Source organism: Bufo gargarizans, chromosome 6 (genome assembly GCF_014858855.1).
Source record: "Bufo gargarizans isolate SCDJY-AF-19 chromosome 6, ASM1485885v1, whole genome shotgun sequence".
In the NCBI taxonomy this organism is placed as follows: domain Eukaryota; kingdom Metazoa; phylum Chordata; class Amphibia; order Anura; family Bufonidae; genus Bufo; species Bufo gargarizans.
Genome location: NC_058085.1, coordinates 329897293 through 329913095, shown reverse-complemented (window position 1 = coordinate 329913095; position 15803 = coordinate 329897293). Strand labels below are relative to the sequence as shown.

Here is a 15803-nt window from a genome sequence, read left to right as displayed (position 1 = left end):
GACGGACACTGTTATGGGGGGATCTGTAGATGACTGACACTGTTATGGGGGGATCTGTGGATGACGGACACTTATGGGGGGATCTGTGGATGACGGACACTGTTATGGGGGGAACTGTGGATGACGGACACTGTTATGGGGGGAACTGTGGATGACGGACACTGTTAGGGGGGAACTGTGGATGACGGACACTGTTAGGGGGGAACTGTGGATGACAGACACTGTTATGGGGGGATCTGTGGCTTTCACTGTTACAGGGGGATCTGTGGATGGCACTGTTATACATGTGTCATCCACAGACCCTCCCAGCCCATAACTGTGCCATCCACAAATCCCCCGCCGCTCCTGTATACTAATATCATATGTCTTATTCAATTAATAGTTTTTAAATATGCCTCTTTATTCCTAAAAGTACCTTAAATCCGAAGCGTTTCAGTACAATGCCGGCAGGCCGGGCAGCCGGCGCGGCGCGTCACTCACTGACGTCACTTGCCTGCGCCGCCTGCTTCATTCATAAAGTAGGCGGCGCAGGCACGTGACATCAGGGAGTTACGCTGCCGCCCGCCCAGCCTGCATACTACTGAAGCGCTAAGGATTTAAGGTACTATTAAGCATAAAGGGGCATATTTAATAACCATTCATTGAATATGACATATTTTATTAGTACACCGGAGCGGCGGGGCGGGCCTTTAGTACAGTGACTGCACCGCCCCGCCGCTATTGCCGGCCCCAGCTCCTCCTCCCAGTCCCTCCCCGAGTCCCCGCTCGCTTTACATCGCTGCCAGCGATGTAAAACTGACTGCATTCGCCGTATAAGACGCAGGGGCATTTCTCCCCCATTTTGGGGGAAGAAAAAGTGCGTCTTATACGGCGAAAAATACGGTAAATATTTTATGAGGTATAACATTCTGTTTTCGAAGCAGAGAAATTGAAGTTTAGAAAATTGCAAATTTTTTCAATTTTTTGGTAAATATGGGATTTTTTCATAAATAAAGGTGATATATATTGACTCAAATTTATGACTGTCATGAAGTACAATGTGTCACGAGAAAACAATCTCAGAATGGCGTGGATAAGTAAAAGTGTTCCAAAGCTATTACCACATAAAGTGACGCATGTCAGATTTGTAAATTTTGACCTGGACATTGGGGCATCAATGACCCTTGGTCATGAAAGGGTTAAGGAAACACTCCAGACAAAACCTACACACTGTGTGATGTATAATTACTGTACAATACATCATTTTCTTACATGAAGCAAGTTACAATCTCTAGGCAATGACCGGCCATGGTGGGGAGATCAAGGTGTTAATAAATGCTTGTCCATATGACTGCATGAATATAGAATATATCCATCGTGATCATATACATACAGAATGTCTGCGGAGAAATACGTCTCAACCATCCGGTTAGAAAAATGGCCATATCTGCCCGCACATCCACCCTCTTTTTTCTGACATAACTTAGAAGTGTTGTGAATGCTGGAAATGGCAGCGGCTCCATAAAGAAAACAATCCCATCCTAAGCGTCTCAAGCTGCATACGGAGGGGACCATCACTCAAGTGATCGATCCCTTTAATGTCTTCTCTTATATAAAGAGAATAGTGGTTAATGAACAAACAAACATGGAGGAATTAAACTGGAAACAAAAAACCTACACAAATCTTACCGACCCTAAAAAAAAGTGAAAGCTGAGATAGCATAGTCATTGAAGGAGGGAAAAAAAAAGAGTGGGCAGTAAATGGGACCTCATTATTTATCAATGGTGGGGAGAAGGGGGGCTTTAAACATCCTACACTGCCACCGTCTTTTCTTAAGCCATTAGGGTAATCAGGAGGGGGCAACATAAACAGCCGCCCTCTGACCCGCTCACTATTGACAACCATATTCACAGCTTTCACAAAGATAGAAGAAGGTCAACCACTGGGGGACTGGCCACCACAAAAGCTTTACAAAACCCTGATGGTTTCAATTGCAAGGCTGCAAAAACAGATGGCGGGGCAATAAATTTACAGACCTGTATTCATGAGCTTCCTAAGCACTTAGCACTGGGACCACCAGAGTCTATCAGGTCATTTCCAAACACTTAAAGCTGGTCAGAGGGTTTCTTTTTTTCTCAACAATACAAGGGTCTAAAAATGAAGAAGGCATCCGATAAACCAGAGGATTCGCTGCAGCAATACAGTTTTGTGTACACTGGTAAGCCTTAAAATCCAAAAGCAGTGGGCAGAACGTGCCTAGAGTTATCATTCATTACCCACCAGATTGTCAAAAACATGGAAACGTAACAGGGATCACGATCTGTCATCTTAAAGAGTCTAATAAAATGTCAAAGCATCACAGATACAACAATTCTTCCCAAAATCTTATTAAAAATAAGGCCTGTATAGTACAATACATTGAGATACATTGTTGGCACATTTTTATAGGGCCGACCAAAAGCTCAGAACTGTATCACATAAAAATAGTCCATCTCTGTATCCTTGTCTTCAGAGATAATATTTCCACAGGGACATGTGACCACTGCTACGGACACCAGAGATCACTGCTGGAGGCAGAGACTGGCTACAGTGGTCACATGTCTGTGTCAAAGGGTTTCAGAAACCAGGAGGCCACGATTCAGGGAACGGCTGGGAAACAGGGAAGGGACCAGTGGTACAATATTATTAAGGCGAGAGAGTATTCGTTTTTTAGTTTAGACCAGGCATGCTTAACCTGCGGCCCGCCAGCTGTTGCAAAACTACAACTCCAAGCATGCCCGAACAGCCTACAGCAGGGCATTGTGAGAGTTGTAGTTTTACAACAGCTGGAGGGTCCACAGGTTGAGCATTCCTGGTTTAGATCATTCTGAGCATTTGTTAAAAAATTTGAATGGGCTGGACAACCCCTTTAAGATTCTGGGTGTAAAATGGAAGGCATCTGAAATTAAATTCCAGTAGACTTAAAGGGATTCTGCACTTTGTTTTAACTTATCTATCCTCTGGATAGATCATCAGCATCTCATCGGCGGGGGTCCGACACCCGGGACCCCTGCCAATCAGCTGTTTGAGAAGGCAGCGGATCTCCAGGAGCGCTGCGGCCTTCTCACTGCAGGCCCAGTGACGCCACGGCTAGTATCAACTAGCGTGGGCGGGGCTAAGTTCTGTTCACCTGAATGGAGCTTAGCCCCGCCCACGCTAGTTGATACTAGTCGTGACGTAACTCGGCCAGCGGTGAACAGTGAGAAGGCCGCAGCGCTGCTGGAGCGCCGCTGCCTTCTCAAACAGCTGATCGGCGGGTGTCCCTGGTGTCGGACTCCCGCCGATCAGATGCTGATGATCTATCCAGAGGCTTGATCATCAGTTAAAACAAAGTGCAGAACCCCTTTAAAGGGAACCTGTCACAAGTTTTATGCTGCTAGATTCTAAGAGCGCCAGCGCATGCCAACGAGTCCTGATATTCATGATCTGCCGGCTTTCTCCACCCACCTGCCACTGGATTGACAGTTTTTTCCAACTGAGTTAGCAGCAGGAGGATGGAGAAAAATCAGAAGCTCATGAATATTAGGACTTATCGGTATGCACTGGAGCGGTTTAAAGAGGACCTTTTTCCACTCCTGACATGCCAATAACAATAGCTTCATGCATTCCCTACGTAACAATTCTGGAGCATCTATTCCTATGTCTCTATGTTGTGCCGTTCCTTTATTATTCCTGCTAGAAGTTATAACTGAATTGCTATTAGCCTTCAGTAAGGGCACAGAGGGGAGGTAACCAAGTTGGGGTGTGTACCTGCACAGACTCACTCTATCCAATCAGTGCTGCCATGTTTATGTACAGGTACACCCCCCCCTAACTGGTTACCTCCCCTCTGTGCCCTTACTGAAGGCTAATAGCAATTCATCCATAACTTCTAGCAGGAATAATAAAGGAATGGCACATCACAGAGCCATAAGAATAGATGCTCCAAAATCCTTATTGCATGGGGAATACATGAAGTAATAAAAAAAAGACATGTCAGGAGTGGTGAAAGGTCCTCTTTAATATAAGATTTTAGCAAAATGGCTGGCTAAGATAAAGAAAGTGCCCAGGCATTTTGGGAGGGGATCTCGCACTAGTTGATTTAGTTAGGACACCACAAAACTGGTGACAGATTCCCTTTGAAAAAATCCAAACATGTAAAGGAACTTAAAATGATAAACCGATGGGTTCAATTAGAAGAAATTTGCACCATTTGGGAAATTCCTTAGTATGCGTGTAAAGTTCCTATAAACAACAATTTATAGGTAATCTTATTGAGAAGGTCATAGATATAGGTGTTGTCTTTATGCAAATAAAAAATAAAAAATAAAACTGTCCTGGCGATCACCTGATTGGGACATGCCTGGCTTCAGAAGACCCCACTGATCAGACCTGCTGCAGGAGAACTAGAAGGAGCTGGTATGCCAGAGAGAGAGACCATGATGCACTCCCAAGAGTGATCTCGAGCAGGTTGTCCATAGACCATGTTCACAGCAGTTTTAACTCATTCCTGGAGTCTCCTCAATGGTGGTGACATCCTAAAGTTGGACATACACCTTACATACTGGAGGTGCCGGTAGAACACTCATTCGGCCAACAGCTACTCCTTCCACCTCAGTTGAGTATGCATCTGCTGTCATCAGGGAGAAGGGAAGAAGGTCGGCCACATTGAAATGTCCAATTCTGTCAAATCATGCCTCCTAAATAGGTCCCTGTGAGAGGTCAGGACACCCCTATACACATTAGAAGGCACCTAGTGACGCAGAAGTCTGTGGATTTGGACAAAGTTGGTCTAACGTGTATGGCCGGTGACAATGTCATCCCCTGTCAGTAGCCTGATAGCTCGGAAGATAAAATGTGCCCATATACATTAGCTGAAAGTCATCCAAACCCGCCAATCACAGCAGATCAGCTGACTAATGAGTATGGAGTGTCCCTATACCCCTTTCCCCCATAGCAGATGTCAGGAATGGAGCCTGTTGGATAGGCTGCTGCCTCTCATCATTGACAACACATGCACGTTGTAGGCCAAAAGCAATCTAAAGTGCATTAGCACTCATGCATATGGCCATTAGATAGCACCTTACAACTTCCACTTACACGCAGCCATAATATGGTGAGTATAGACTTCTATGAGACGTATAGGAGGTCCCATGCATGTATCTCCATGTGCAAAAGGCTTTAGTTTCTTCTTGCACATTTATCCCCGTTTTGCTTGCTCTGCAGCCGAGGCCGCTGTGATTTTAAACTTCCTGTTTCCCACGTAGGAGAGATTTAATACAAGCCTGTACAATACCCAGAGGCACTGTAATGTGTAGCAGAGAGAACCTAAACAACGTACAATTAGGGTCCATTCACATGGCCGTAAGTGTTTTGTGGTCCACAAATTGCAGATCCGCAAAACACGGTATACCGCACGCAGTGCGGAACCCAGACGGCCAGCCCTATGATAGAAATGCCTATTCCTGTCCACGATTGAGAACAAGAATAGGTCAGCGCTATCTTTTTTTGCAGGGGCCACAAAACGGAGTGCTGTCCGCATAATTTGTGGCCCCCTTGAAATGAATAGGTCCGCACCCGTTCTGAAAAATTGCAGAACAGCTGCGGACCCAGAAATACGGACGTGTGAATAGACCCTTACATGGTGTTCACAAGGGCAGAAAATGCAAAGAGAAGATGCAAGACTCAAAATAAATTAAACCTACAAGACACGTTTTACCGTATTGTTGTCCCGTTGCCGCAGAGGCATTGATCAGGACAGATAATACATGAAAGGAGAAAACGTGTCTGCAGAATTAAGGGAAAAAAAATAAAAAATAAAATAAAAATCATTCATGTTGGAAGAAACTAGCAGAGAATTTTCAATCCAAGACGATCCAAAAACCCAGGCACTTGTTTTCCAAATGAATCCAATTAGTCCCGCGTGTGACCTGCTAGCCCATCTGTATGCGCGGGCCTTAATGTGCACCGCTCTCGCTCACTTCATTTTGAAGTATGATGCAAATAAATTTAGTTTAATTTCCAGCAGATCTGACTATCCATTTTCCAAATGAACCATCTGGATCAGCCTATTAAAATTAATTTATAACCTAACACAAAAAAAAAACATGTTTGTTACTCTCAAACTTGCCAAAACTTATAATTGTTTTTGAGAATTGCGCTCAGACGGCACACATTTTGGGACTCTATGTAATAATACGCAGTGATGTAGTCTGCAGACCTGCGTGAATATTGTATAGTACGATTTTACCTGTGTGCTTGGGTCAGACTATTAGGGGCCCATGCACACAGCGTCGTACGAATCCGGAATTTGGAAATCTTTGACTGCTATGGGGCCATATTGTACCGCAGTATTTGTAAGCAGCAATCATCTCCTAGGTATGCCAATTGCTCATGCCCCATACATGTTGTCCAAGATGGCTGCACCACTTTTCAGACTACCTGATGTACAACTAAGTATTTTATAGTCTTAGACACTCAATGCACATTGTCCAGTCCTGCTCTTGGATTGCTGGCGCTCCGATCAGAAAGGGGGGGGGTGCACTACGCCACCAATAATTTTAAATACTGAGGAGGCTGGGTGCGGGCAGCAGAATCACATAGCATAGCCATTCACCCAGCCTCTAAGACAGGAAGCTGTGATAAGCGGCAGTTAACCCCTGAAGTTAACTGCAGCTGATCGCAGCTTCCTTTCATAGAGGCTTGGCGACTGCTATGTGATTCTGCACCCAGCCTCCTGTATTTGTATTAAACGTTAACTTTCATTGGTGGCGCAGTGCGCCCGCCCCTCCTCCGTCCCTCTCTCTACTCATTGGTGGCAGCAGCACAGGGGGGAGAGGGAGTGACTCCTTCACCCCTGTGCTGCTGAGGAGAACACGGAGGGTGCCGATAGCAGCGCACTCCATGCTCTGTGATACTAGACTGCGCAGTAGCGCATCCTAGAAACGAAAAATGGCAAATCCCGGTATCGAGGTCGATACGGGACAAAAAGTATTGAAAATTTGATACCCGAAAAAACCCTACTGAGAGAAGCTTGGTATAGTGACAGACCCAGAGATTTCAGCGTTCTGCCACTTCTGAGCTGGCAGACAGTACCTTTAGAGTACCGACCTGCCGAACGTTGCAGCTTGCTCCACCTCCGGACTATGATTTACAGGTTTCTTTCCTATGCACAAAGAAAAGAAACATATGAACCATAGTTTGGAGGGGGCAGTGAGCCCCCAAATGAATGGAGAGCTGTGATATCAAGCACGGCCGCTGTGAGGAGGTAAGCACCAAAAAGGCTACGGCACTCACCGGAGCGCCGCGGTCTCCTCAAATAGCTGAGAATATGCAGGAGGAGCAATGTGCTATGCAAGTTTCTGCCCTGCGCTCTCTCTGCGCTACTCTCCTAAAAGCCTGCATACCACACCGTCAGTAACGTACCAGTGTACGGACTGGAAAGTGCCATGGACACCTGAATTTCAGGGAAACTGAAAAAAATATTTAAAGTACGTTATACAAATTATTTCCATTACATTTTTAATAAAGTTTATCTGAAGGTGTAAGTAAGTATCTCCTTTAGGGCTCACGCAAACGGCCGTATGCATTTTGCGGTCCACAAAACATGGATCCGCAAAAAACAGATCCGTCCGCGTGCATTCTGTATTTTGCGGAACGGAACAGCTCGCCCCTAATAGAACAGTCCTATCCTTGTCCGTAATGCGGACAATAATAGGACATGTTCTATTTTTTTTGGGGGGGAACGGAAATACGGACATATTGAAATTGAATGCACGCTGAGTAACTTTCGCTTTTTTTTTGCGGACCCCTTTAAACGAATGGTTCCGCATACGGTCCACAAAAAAAACTGACACAGAAAGACAAAAACATTTGTCTGCATGAGCCCTTAATAGCACATAACATAATGTAGTATTTAGGAGAAGTCACAATGGCCCACACTTTGGTTTAATTATAGGGGACCTGTTCCGAAGACGGAATGAGCGCGCAATCACATGGCTTCTGCTGCCTTTCCATTATGTATATTCTTTATTTTGTTCTTTTGCTTCCTAAATGCAAAAATAACCAAATTTCTAAATAACCTTTATTAAAATACTTCCTATTCCCATTAGTGCAGCTAATATTTCTGATCGCTCTCTCTGCTCTCAAAAAAAATAAAAAAATAAAAATACAAGGAGAGCAACTTACGCGGGATGTAGATAGAGATGAAAGCACAAATGCGACATTCTGCTGGAGGGGGGGAAAACACACACACACACACACACACACACACACACAGTGTAATACATCCAGGATGCATCACTGAGAGGGAGACCCACTCGTGAGGAAAAAAAAAAACTTAATTTTGGAGGGTCTATTCATTCATTCCAGAGACTGCAGACTGAAACTTAGTGCTACTTTTGTAAAATAAAAAGGGGCCTGTCCAACTTGAGATTCATGAATGAGGACATGCATTCGTCTGAAACGCGTAGCATGTGAATATGCACTTCATGGATCTTCATGGAGAAGTGACCAATAAAGAGACGTTTAATCAAGATGTTGCGCCGGTTTTCTCATTTTTTTTTTTTAAATACCTCCCATCACTTCGTTCTGATTTCACGGGTCTCCACATGTACATTTCCGTCATGGAAGGTGTCACATGCACTGCTGCACCCAATGACTGGCTACAGTAATGATGTGTCCCCAAGTGGCGCATCACCTCAGGGACACTGAACTTTGTAGAATAAAGTAAATTTTAAAAAAGTTAAGTAATTTATAAAAATAAAAAAAAACGCACTACGTTGACAATTTTCCTGTACATAAAGGAAATCTTCATATATTCATTCTCTTAGTTTTATTAAGGCTACTTTCACACTAGCGTTTAAGTTTTCCGGTATTGAGATCCATCATAGGGGCTCAATACCGGAAAAAGCGCTCCAGTTTTATCCCAATTCTTTGTCAATGGGGACAAAACTCAACTGAACAGAACAGAACGCTCCAAAATGCATTCCGTTCCGTTTAGTTGCGTTCCCAGACTGGAGAGCAAACCGCAACATGTTATAGTTTGCTTTCCGTCCTGGGATGCGGAGCAAGACGGATCCGGCATGACCCCCAATGCAAGTCAACGGGGACGGATCCATTTTCTCTGCCACAATAGAAAACGGATCCGTCCCCCATAGACTTTCAATGGAGTTCATGACGGATCCGTCTTGGCAATGTCAAAGATAATACAACCGGAATCCGTTGATAACAGATGCAGACGGTTGTATTATCAGTAACGTTAGCCCTTTTGCTGAACCCTGCCGGATGCAGCAAAAACGCTAGTGTGAATGTAGCCCAAGTTTCACAATTTCACAACCGCTCCAATTTCAGGACACTTGACTAAGTCTCTTCCCGGATCACTAAAAGGACTGTAATGACCTACCTGTCTAAGTGTATTCTTCTCTGGAATGATCTTTCTAGGGGGCTCATCCCGGTTACAATCTTCTCTTTCTGAGGCGGTCTGCACGAGAAAAGGAAAGTTAATGGCACATGGAGTAACATAAAAGTAAGTCGATACAAGAGAAGCGTCCTTCCTCAGGATGAATGACCCAGTTGTGAAATGGTCAGAGGTAACAAGTGGACACAAGGCGACGTGAAGGCTGACACACAAGATGGGTTTGCTCACTTTCAGGTCACTGGGTGTCTTTTTTATGGAGGAACACAGAAAGCTGGCACACTATGGCACTGGGGTAGTTATTTTCTCGCTCAGCTTGAAAAAAACAAATAAAATGTACCAACAACAGAGACAATGGCTCCGCTATTACACATTCGCAGGATCACGCCCCACTGTTAGCAATTGTTTTAAGCTGGCTAAGGATGGGACCACAGGAGCTACAACTGCCATTAACATGGACTCTGTTTCTCGAAAAAGGAAGAAAAGAATAAGAGAAAAAGTTAAAAGCTATCTACAAAGTCTTAATTACATGCAACAGAAATCCATCAATACTTCATAGCAAAGAAGTTGGTCTCTAGTGACTGAAAGCCCCAAGCAGTGGTAAAACAATCGCATTCTCTTTGTGCTTTAACTGGTTAGTGACCGAGTTACTTTGCCGTTTAAAAGGATCCCATTATACCAGCCCTTTTCCATATGGACATTAGAGAATGGTCTCCCAGTCACGACTCCCCTCTACGAGCCAAATGCATCTACAGTACCAGTAGACCCGGCATCTCTAAGGGTTAGGCCTCATGCACACGACCGTTGTGTGCATCCGTGGCCGTTGTGCCGTTTTCCGTTTTTTTTCGCGGACCCATTGACTTTCAATGGGTCCGTGGAAAAATCGGAAAATGCACCGTTTTGCAGCCGAGGCCGTTATCCGTGTATCCGGTCCGTCAAAAAAATATGACCTGTCCTATTTTTTTGACTGACAACGGTTCACGGACCCATTCAAGTCAATGGGTCCGTGAAAGAACACGGATGCACACAAGATTGGCATCCGTGTCCGTGATCCGTGGCCGTAGGTTGCTTTCATACAGACGGATCCGAAGATCCGTCTGCATAAAAGCTTTTTCTGATCTAAGTTTTCACTTCGTGAAAACTCATTTCCGACAGTATATTCTAACACAGAAGCGTTCCCATGGTGATGGGGACGCTTCTAGTTAGAATACACTGCAAACTTTGTACAAGACTGCCCCCTGCTGCCTGGCAGCACCCGATCTCTTACAGGGGGATATGATGGCACAATTAACCCCTTCAGGTGCGGCACCTAAAGGGGTTAATTGTACTATCATATTCCCCTGTAAGAGATCAGGGCTGCCAGGCAGCAGGGGGCAGACCCCCCCCCCTCCCCAGTTTGAATATCGTTGGTGGCACAGTGTGCGCCCACCATCGCCACCCCCCCCTCCCTCCCTCTATTGTAATAAATCGTTGGTGGCACAGTGTGCCCCCACCATCGCCCCCCCTCCCTCCCTCCCTCTATTGTATTAAATCGTTGGTGGCACAGTGTGCCAACCACCATCGCGCCCCCCCCCCACCTCTATAGCAGTAACATTGGTGGCAGTGTGCGGTCTCCCATTCTCTCCCCCCCCCCCCATCATTGGTGGCAGCGGAGTTCCGATCTGAGTCCCAGTTTAATTGCTGGGGCTCCGATCGGTAACCATGGCAACCAGGAAGCTACTGCAGCCCTGGTTGCCATGGTTACTTAGCAATAGTACAACAGTAGAAGATTCATACTTACCTGCTTGCTGCTGCGATGTCTGTGAACGGCCGGGAGCTCCTCCTACTGGTAAGTGACAGTTCTTTAGCAATGCGCCGCACAGACCTTTCACTTACCAGTAGGAGGAGCTCCCGGCCGTTCACAGACATCGCAGCAGCAAGCAGGCAAGTATGAATCTTCTACTGTTGTACTATTGCTAAGTAACCATGGCAACCAGGACTGCAGTAGCGTCATGGTTACCGATCGGAGCCCCAGCGATTAAACTGGGACTCCGATCGGAACTCCGCTGCCACCAATGATGGGGGGGGGATGGGAGACCGCACACTGCCACCAATGTTACTGCTGAAGAGGGAGGGGGGGGTGATGGTGGTTGGCACACTGTGCCACCAACGATTTAATACAATAGAGGGAGGGAGGGGGGGCGATGGTGGGCGCACACTGTGCCACCAACGATTTATTACAATAGAGGGAGGGAGGGAGGGGGGGCGATGGTGGGCGCACACTGTGCCACCAACGATATTCAAACTGGGGAGGGGGGGGGGCTGCCCCCTGCTGCCTGGCAGCCCTGATCTCTTACAGGGGAATATGATAGTACAATTAACCCCTTTAGGTGCCGCACCTGAAGGGGTTAATTGTGCTATCATATCCCCCTGTAAGAGATCGGGTGCTGCCAGGCAGCAGGGGGCAGTCTTGTACAAAGTTTGTAGTGTATTCTAACCTGAAGCGTCCCCATCACCATGGGAACGCCTCTGTGTTAGAATATACTGTCGGATCTGAGGTTCACGAAGTAGCTCATATCCGACAGTATATTCTAACATAGAGGCGTTCCCATGGTGATGGGGACGCTTCAAGTTAAAATATACCATCGGATTGGAGAAAACTCCAATCCGATGGTATAAAAGAACTCCAGACTTTACATTCAAAGTCAATGGGGACGGATCCGTTTGAAATGGCACCATATTGTGTCAACATCAAACGGATCCGTCCCCATTGACTTGCATTGTAATTCAGGACGGATCCGTTTGGCTCCGCACGGCCAGGCGGACACCAAAACGACTTTTTTTTCATGTCCGTGGATCCTCCAAAAATCAAGGAAGACCCACGGACGAAAAAACGGTCACGGATCACCGACCCACGGACCCCGTTTTTGCGGACCGTGAAAAAAAAACTGTCGTGTGCATGAGGCCTTACACAGACAGCCATTTACATTTCCCCATACAACAACTGCAATGCATGTCAGACGGCACTGCCCCGCGAGAACGAACCTGATCAACAGAGGTAAGGCCCCTTGTCATGTCTCCAGGCTCTTTAATAGGGTTATCCAAGACATGGCTATTAAGGACCTATCCTCAGTATCAGATCGGTGAGGGTTCGACATCCGGCACCACCACCAACCATCAGTTTTGTGCAGCCGCCGTCACCTATACAGTGGATGGAAGGTTCTGTCCACTGTGTAGATCCCGGCATCAGCCTACTGAAGCGAAGTTCCCTTTCACGTGAATGGGAGCTGAGCTGCAGTACCCTGGCATGGCCACTACACCGTAGATAGATGCTTTTGCTTCTAGATTCTATCTGCTTGTATAGGTTCCTGCTGCCCAAAACAGCTGATCAATGGGTGTGCAAAGTGTCGGCCCCCATGATCTGATATTGATCAACTAACCTGAGGATAGGCCATTAAAGTTTTTTGAAAACCCCCTTAAAAGTGTTGGTCATGTACTTACAGCAGCAGTGACATGAGGACTCTCAGCAAGGAGAAGCAGTGCCCCATCTAGAAATCTGTGTTAAGTTCTACAATGCATTTTGCCTTGATGAGTACAGGACTGTATGAGGAAAAGGCTGTACATTGGGGAAGCTAGAAGCTTCTCCATCCAAGAACTCAATGAGGTCCCATTCCAATTAAGTGGAGTAAACCACCAGAGGTCGAGAACAGGCTGGATAGTGAGTAAAAAAATAAATAATAATAAATATTGTGTCATGCTGCTGCACCTTACTAATTATAAAGCCTGAAGAAGGGTAGCTTGTCACCTGAAACATTGGTTTGGCTTTACACTTAACAGGACTTACTTACTGATGACCTATTCTTAGGAAAGCTCATCAATATCAGATCGATGGAGGTCCGACTTGAACAAGGGTAGTGGTTGCAGTAACCAGGTAAAACCACTACACAGTGTACGGAAATGTGGTGTTCTGATGCCTGTTTCCTGTGCCGCAACTAGTGAAAATTGGTGGGGGTGCTGGGAATTGGACCCTGCACCAATCTGATAATCAAGCCCTGGAAAGCTCTTTCAACGGCAAAGGAACCCCAGTGAGTGGAGTCTTTACTTTGTGACCACTATAATGATTCTCCATTTAGCGGACAACCTTCACCAATATCCAATGGAGTTCTTAATCATGTGATGTTAGCAAGATGTATGTGGCCTCGTTAGTTGTACATATGTGATCTGATGTCTATGTTGGCATGGCATCTGCCGCTTTATCACCATCTTTAGAACGGATACCGCCATTGCTATTGCCACAGGCATCTCATGGCAACGTTCAGGCTCCGAAACAAACACATTATTTATGACTTATCACCAATATGTTCAGGACTGAAGTAATCCATGTGTGTTCGTTTTTTAGACGAGGATGGCTGTGTTCAATATGTTGCGGAGTGATGTGCCATAACATCCCGTCACTTACTGCATAATGAGCAAATAAAAGTGGCGACGTGCTCAAGTCTAAATCATGTTTTATGATTACGACCGCTGGCTGTAGGCTGGCCCATGCTATAATTCAGCACCCATCTGTAGGTTTTCTGTACGCCACACATTGTACAGCGAGCGTTTGAGGAAACTTGTATTTAATGCAGCAGAATCTGCTAGTTGCCTTTGCCTTGTATTCTGATCCGTAATAATGTACGGCAGGAAAGTGACACTCGAATAAAATATTTTGGTTGGAATTTATTAAAGCTTCTATACCATTTTTATTTATTTTTTTTGCACAAGAAATTTGCCACTTTTTGCCTGTTTAGGCAGCCATTAAAAAAATATAATAATAATAATAATAATAATAATAATTAATAATTAATAATAGGCAGGAGGGAGTGAGAACTACAAGGCCCAAAAATTTAACCTTATTTACACCAGAAAACTACGCCAGCTCTTAGGCTCCTTTCACATCACCGTTTCTCCTTTCCGTTCTCCGGCTCCGTTGAGGAGCAGGAGAACGGAAAGGACGGATTCTGCAGATAACCGAGACCTAACTGAGCGTAACAAAGCCTAAAGACCCCATAGACTATAATGGGGTCGGTTCGGTGTCCGCTCAAAAATCATATTCTGAGCGGACACCGAACGGACCACATTATAGTCTATGGGGTCTTTAGGCTCTGTTACGCTCAGTTAGGTCTCAGTTATCGCAGAATCCGTCCTTTCCGTTCTCCTGCTCCTCAATGCTACTCCTAAGGCTAATTTCAGATGAGTGTGTCCACTGTGGGAAGCACGCTTCATGTGGGAGCGTGATTTCCCATTATGGACACTGCTCCTTATTTATAATGCGGAGTGCTGCTGTCCGACCTCAAATCTCTTACATTGTACCGATTGCATTATGTCAGACAATCCAGTAGATCCGAGGTCGGGCAGGGAAATGCAGCATTATAAATTATTATAGTGCTGCACAGTCCTGTCAAAAGGAGTAGTGTACATAACAGGAAATCTAATACCAAACGGAGCATGTGTCTTGCAGTGGACACGTTGATCTAAAAGTAGACTAAGTGCGTTATCCTGGCAGTCCCTTTAACCCCCTATACAAGGACCTGAACTTTGCTGTAGGAGAGCCACCAGGCAGATACTTCCTAGAGTAGTCTGTGTGTCCGACAGCTGACCAACAGGGGTCAGACACACCAGTGTGGAACACCAAGGGATCAGGCAATCCGATAAACTGTCTGAGGTCAGGGCCGGCAGCGATGAGTCAATATGGAGGTCAGGCACACGTCAGGTAGCAGAGGGTCAAAATCCAGGAAACAGGAAGATGTCAGTACATAGGCAGACAAACAGATCCAACACAAGTTTACAGGAAATAGCAAGCTAGGTAACCCATTGCTCAGGCACTCCCCAGTACCCCAGGGTTGCCAGCCATGGGCTGGTGAAAATTAAGACATGCACACGCGTTGGCCCTACAACAGAGCATGTGCCCTACAGACAGAAGAAAGAGGCCTATGCGGCAAGCGCAGGCTGTGGCCTTTCACGGAAGAGGAAGCAGACTACTCTGGTGGCCAGACTTATTGCAAGGAAGCTGCTAAAAACTGGTGGGTCGAAGTCCCTGATGAAGCAGCAGGATATGTGGAGCGGTACCGGTGCCCGTCTGAGATGATTGACACGGGCCCCTATATAACATTACTACATGCCAGTCTTAATAGATTGAGTTCATGGTTTGTGTGTGTATGGTGGAAGGGGCTGGACAGGAACCAATCAACAAAAACAGTCCCATGGTGGATTATCAGTCTGTTGAGCAGTAAGAGGGGACAGGCAGTTGTGGGTCTAGCTCTGGACGATAAATAGGAGATCACTGTAAAGCCTGATACAAGGACGGTCTTTTCCATCCATATTGCACCGGCATGGCATAGGGACCCATTAAAGTAAATGGTGCAATTCACC

General features: G+C 45.8%; 1 protein-coding gene across 1 annotated transcript in view; it reads right to left on the bottom strand.

Moving 5' to 3' along the window:
- The window catches only part of BTRC (beta-transducin repeat containing E3 ubiquitin protein ligase), a 141689-nt gene that overhangs the window by 63191 nt on the left and 62695 nt on the right, over nt 1-15803 (bottom strand). The window contains exon 2 of the mRNA XM_044299695.1: nt 9402-9479. Coding sequence (XP_044155630.1) covers nt 9402-9479 — 78 coding nt within the window. The remainder of the gene's footprint in view (nt 1-9401; nt 9480-15803) is intronic.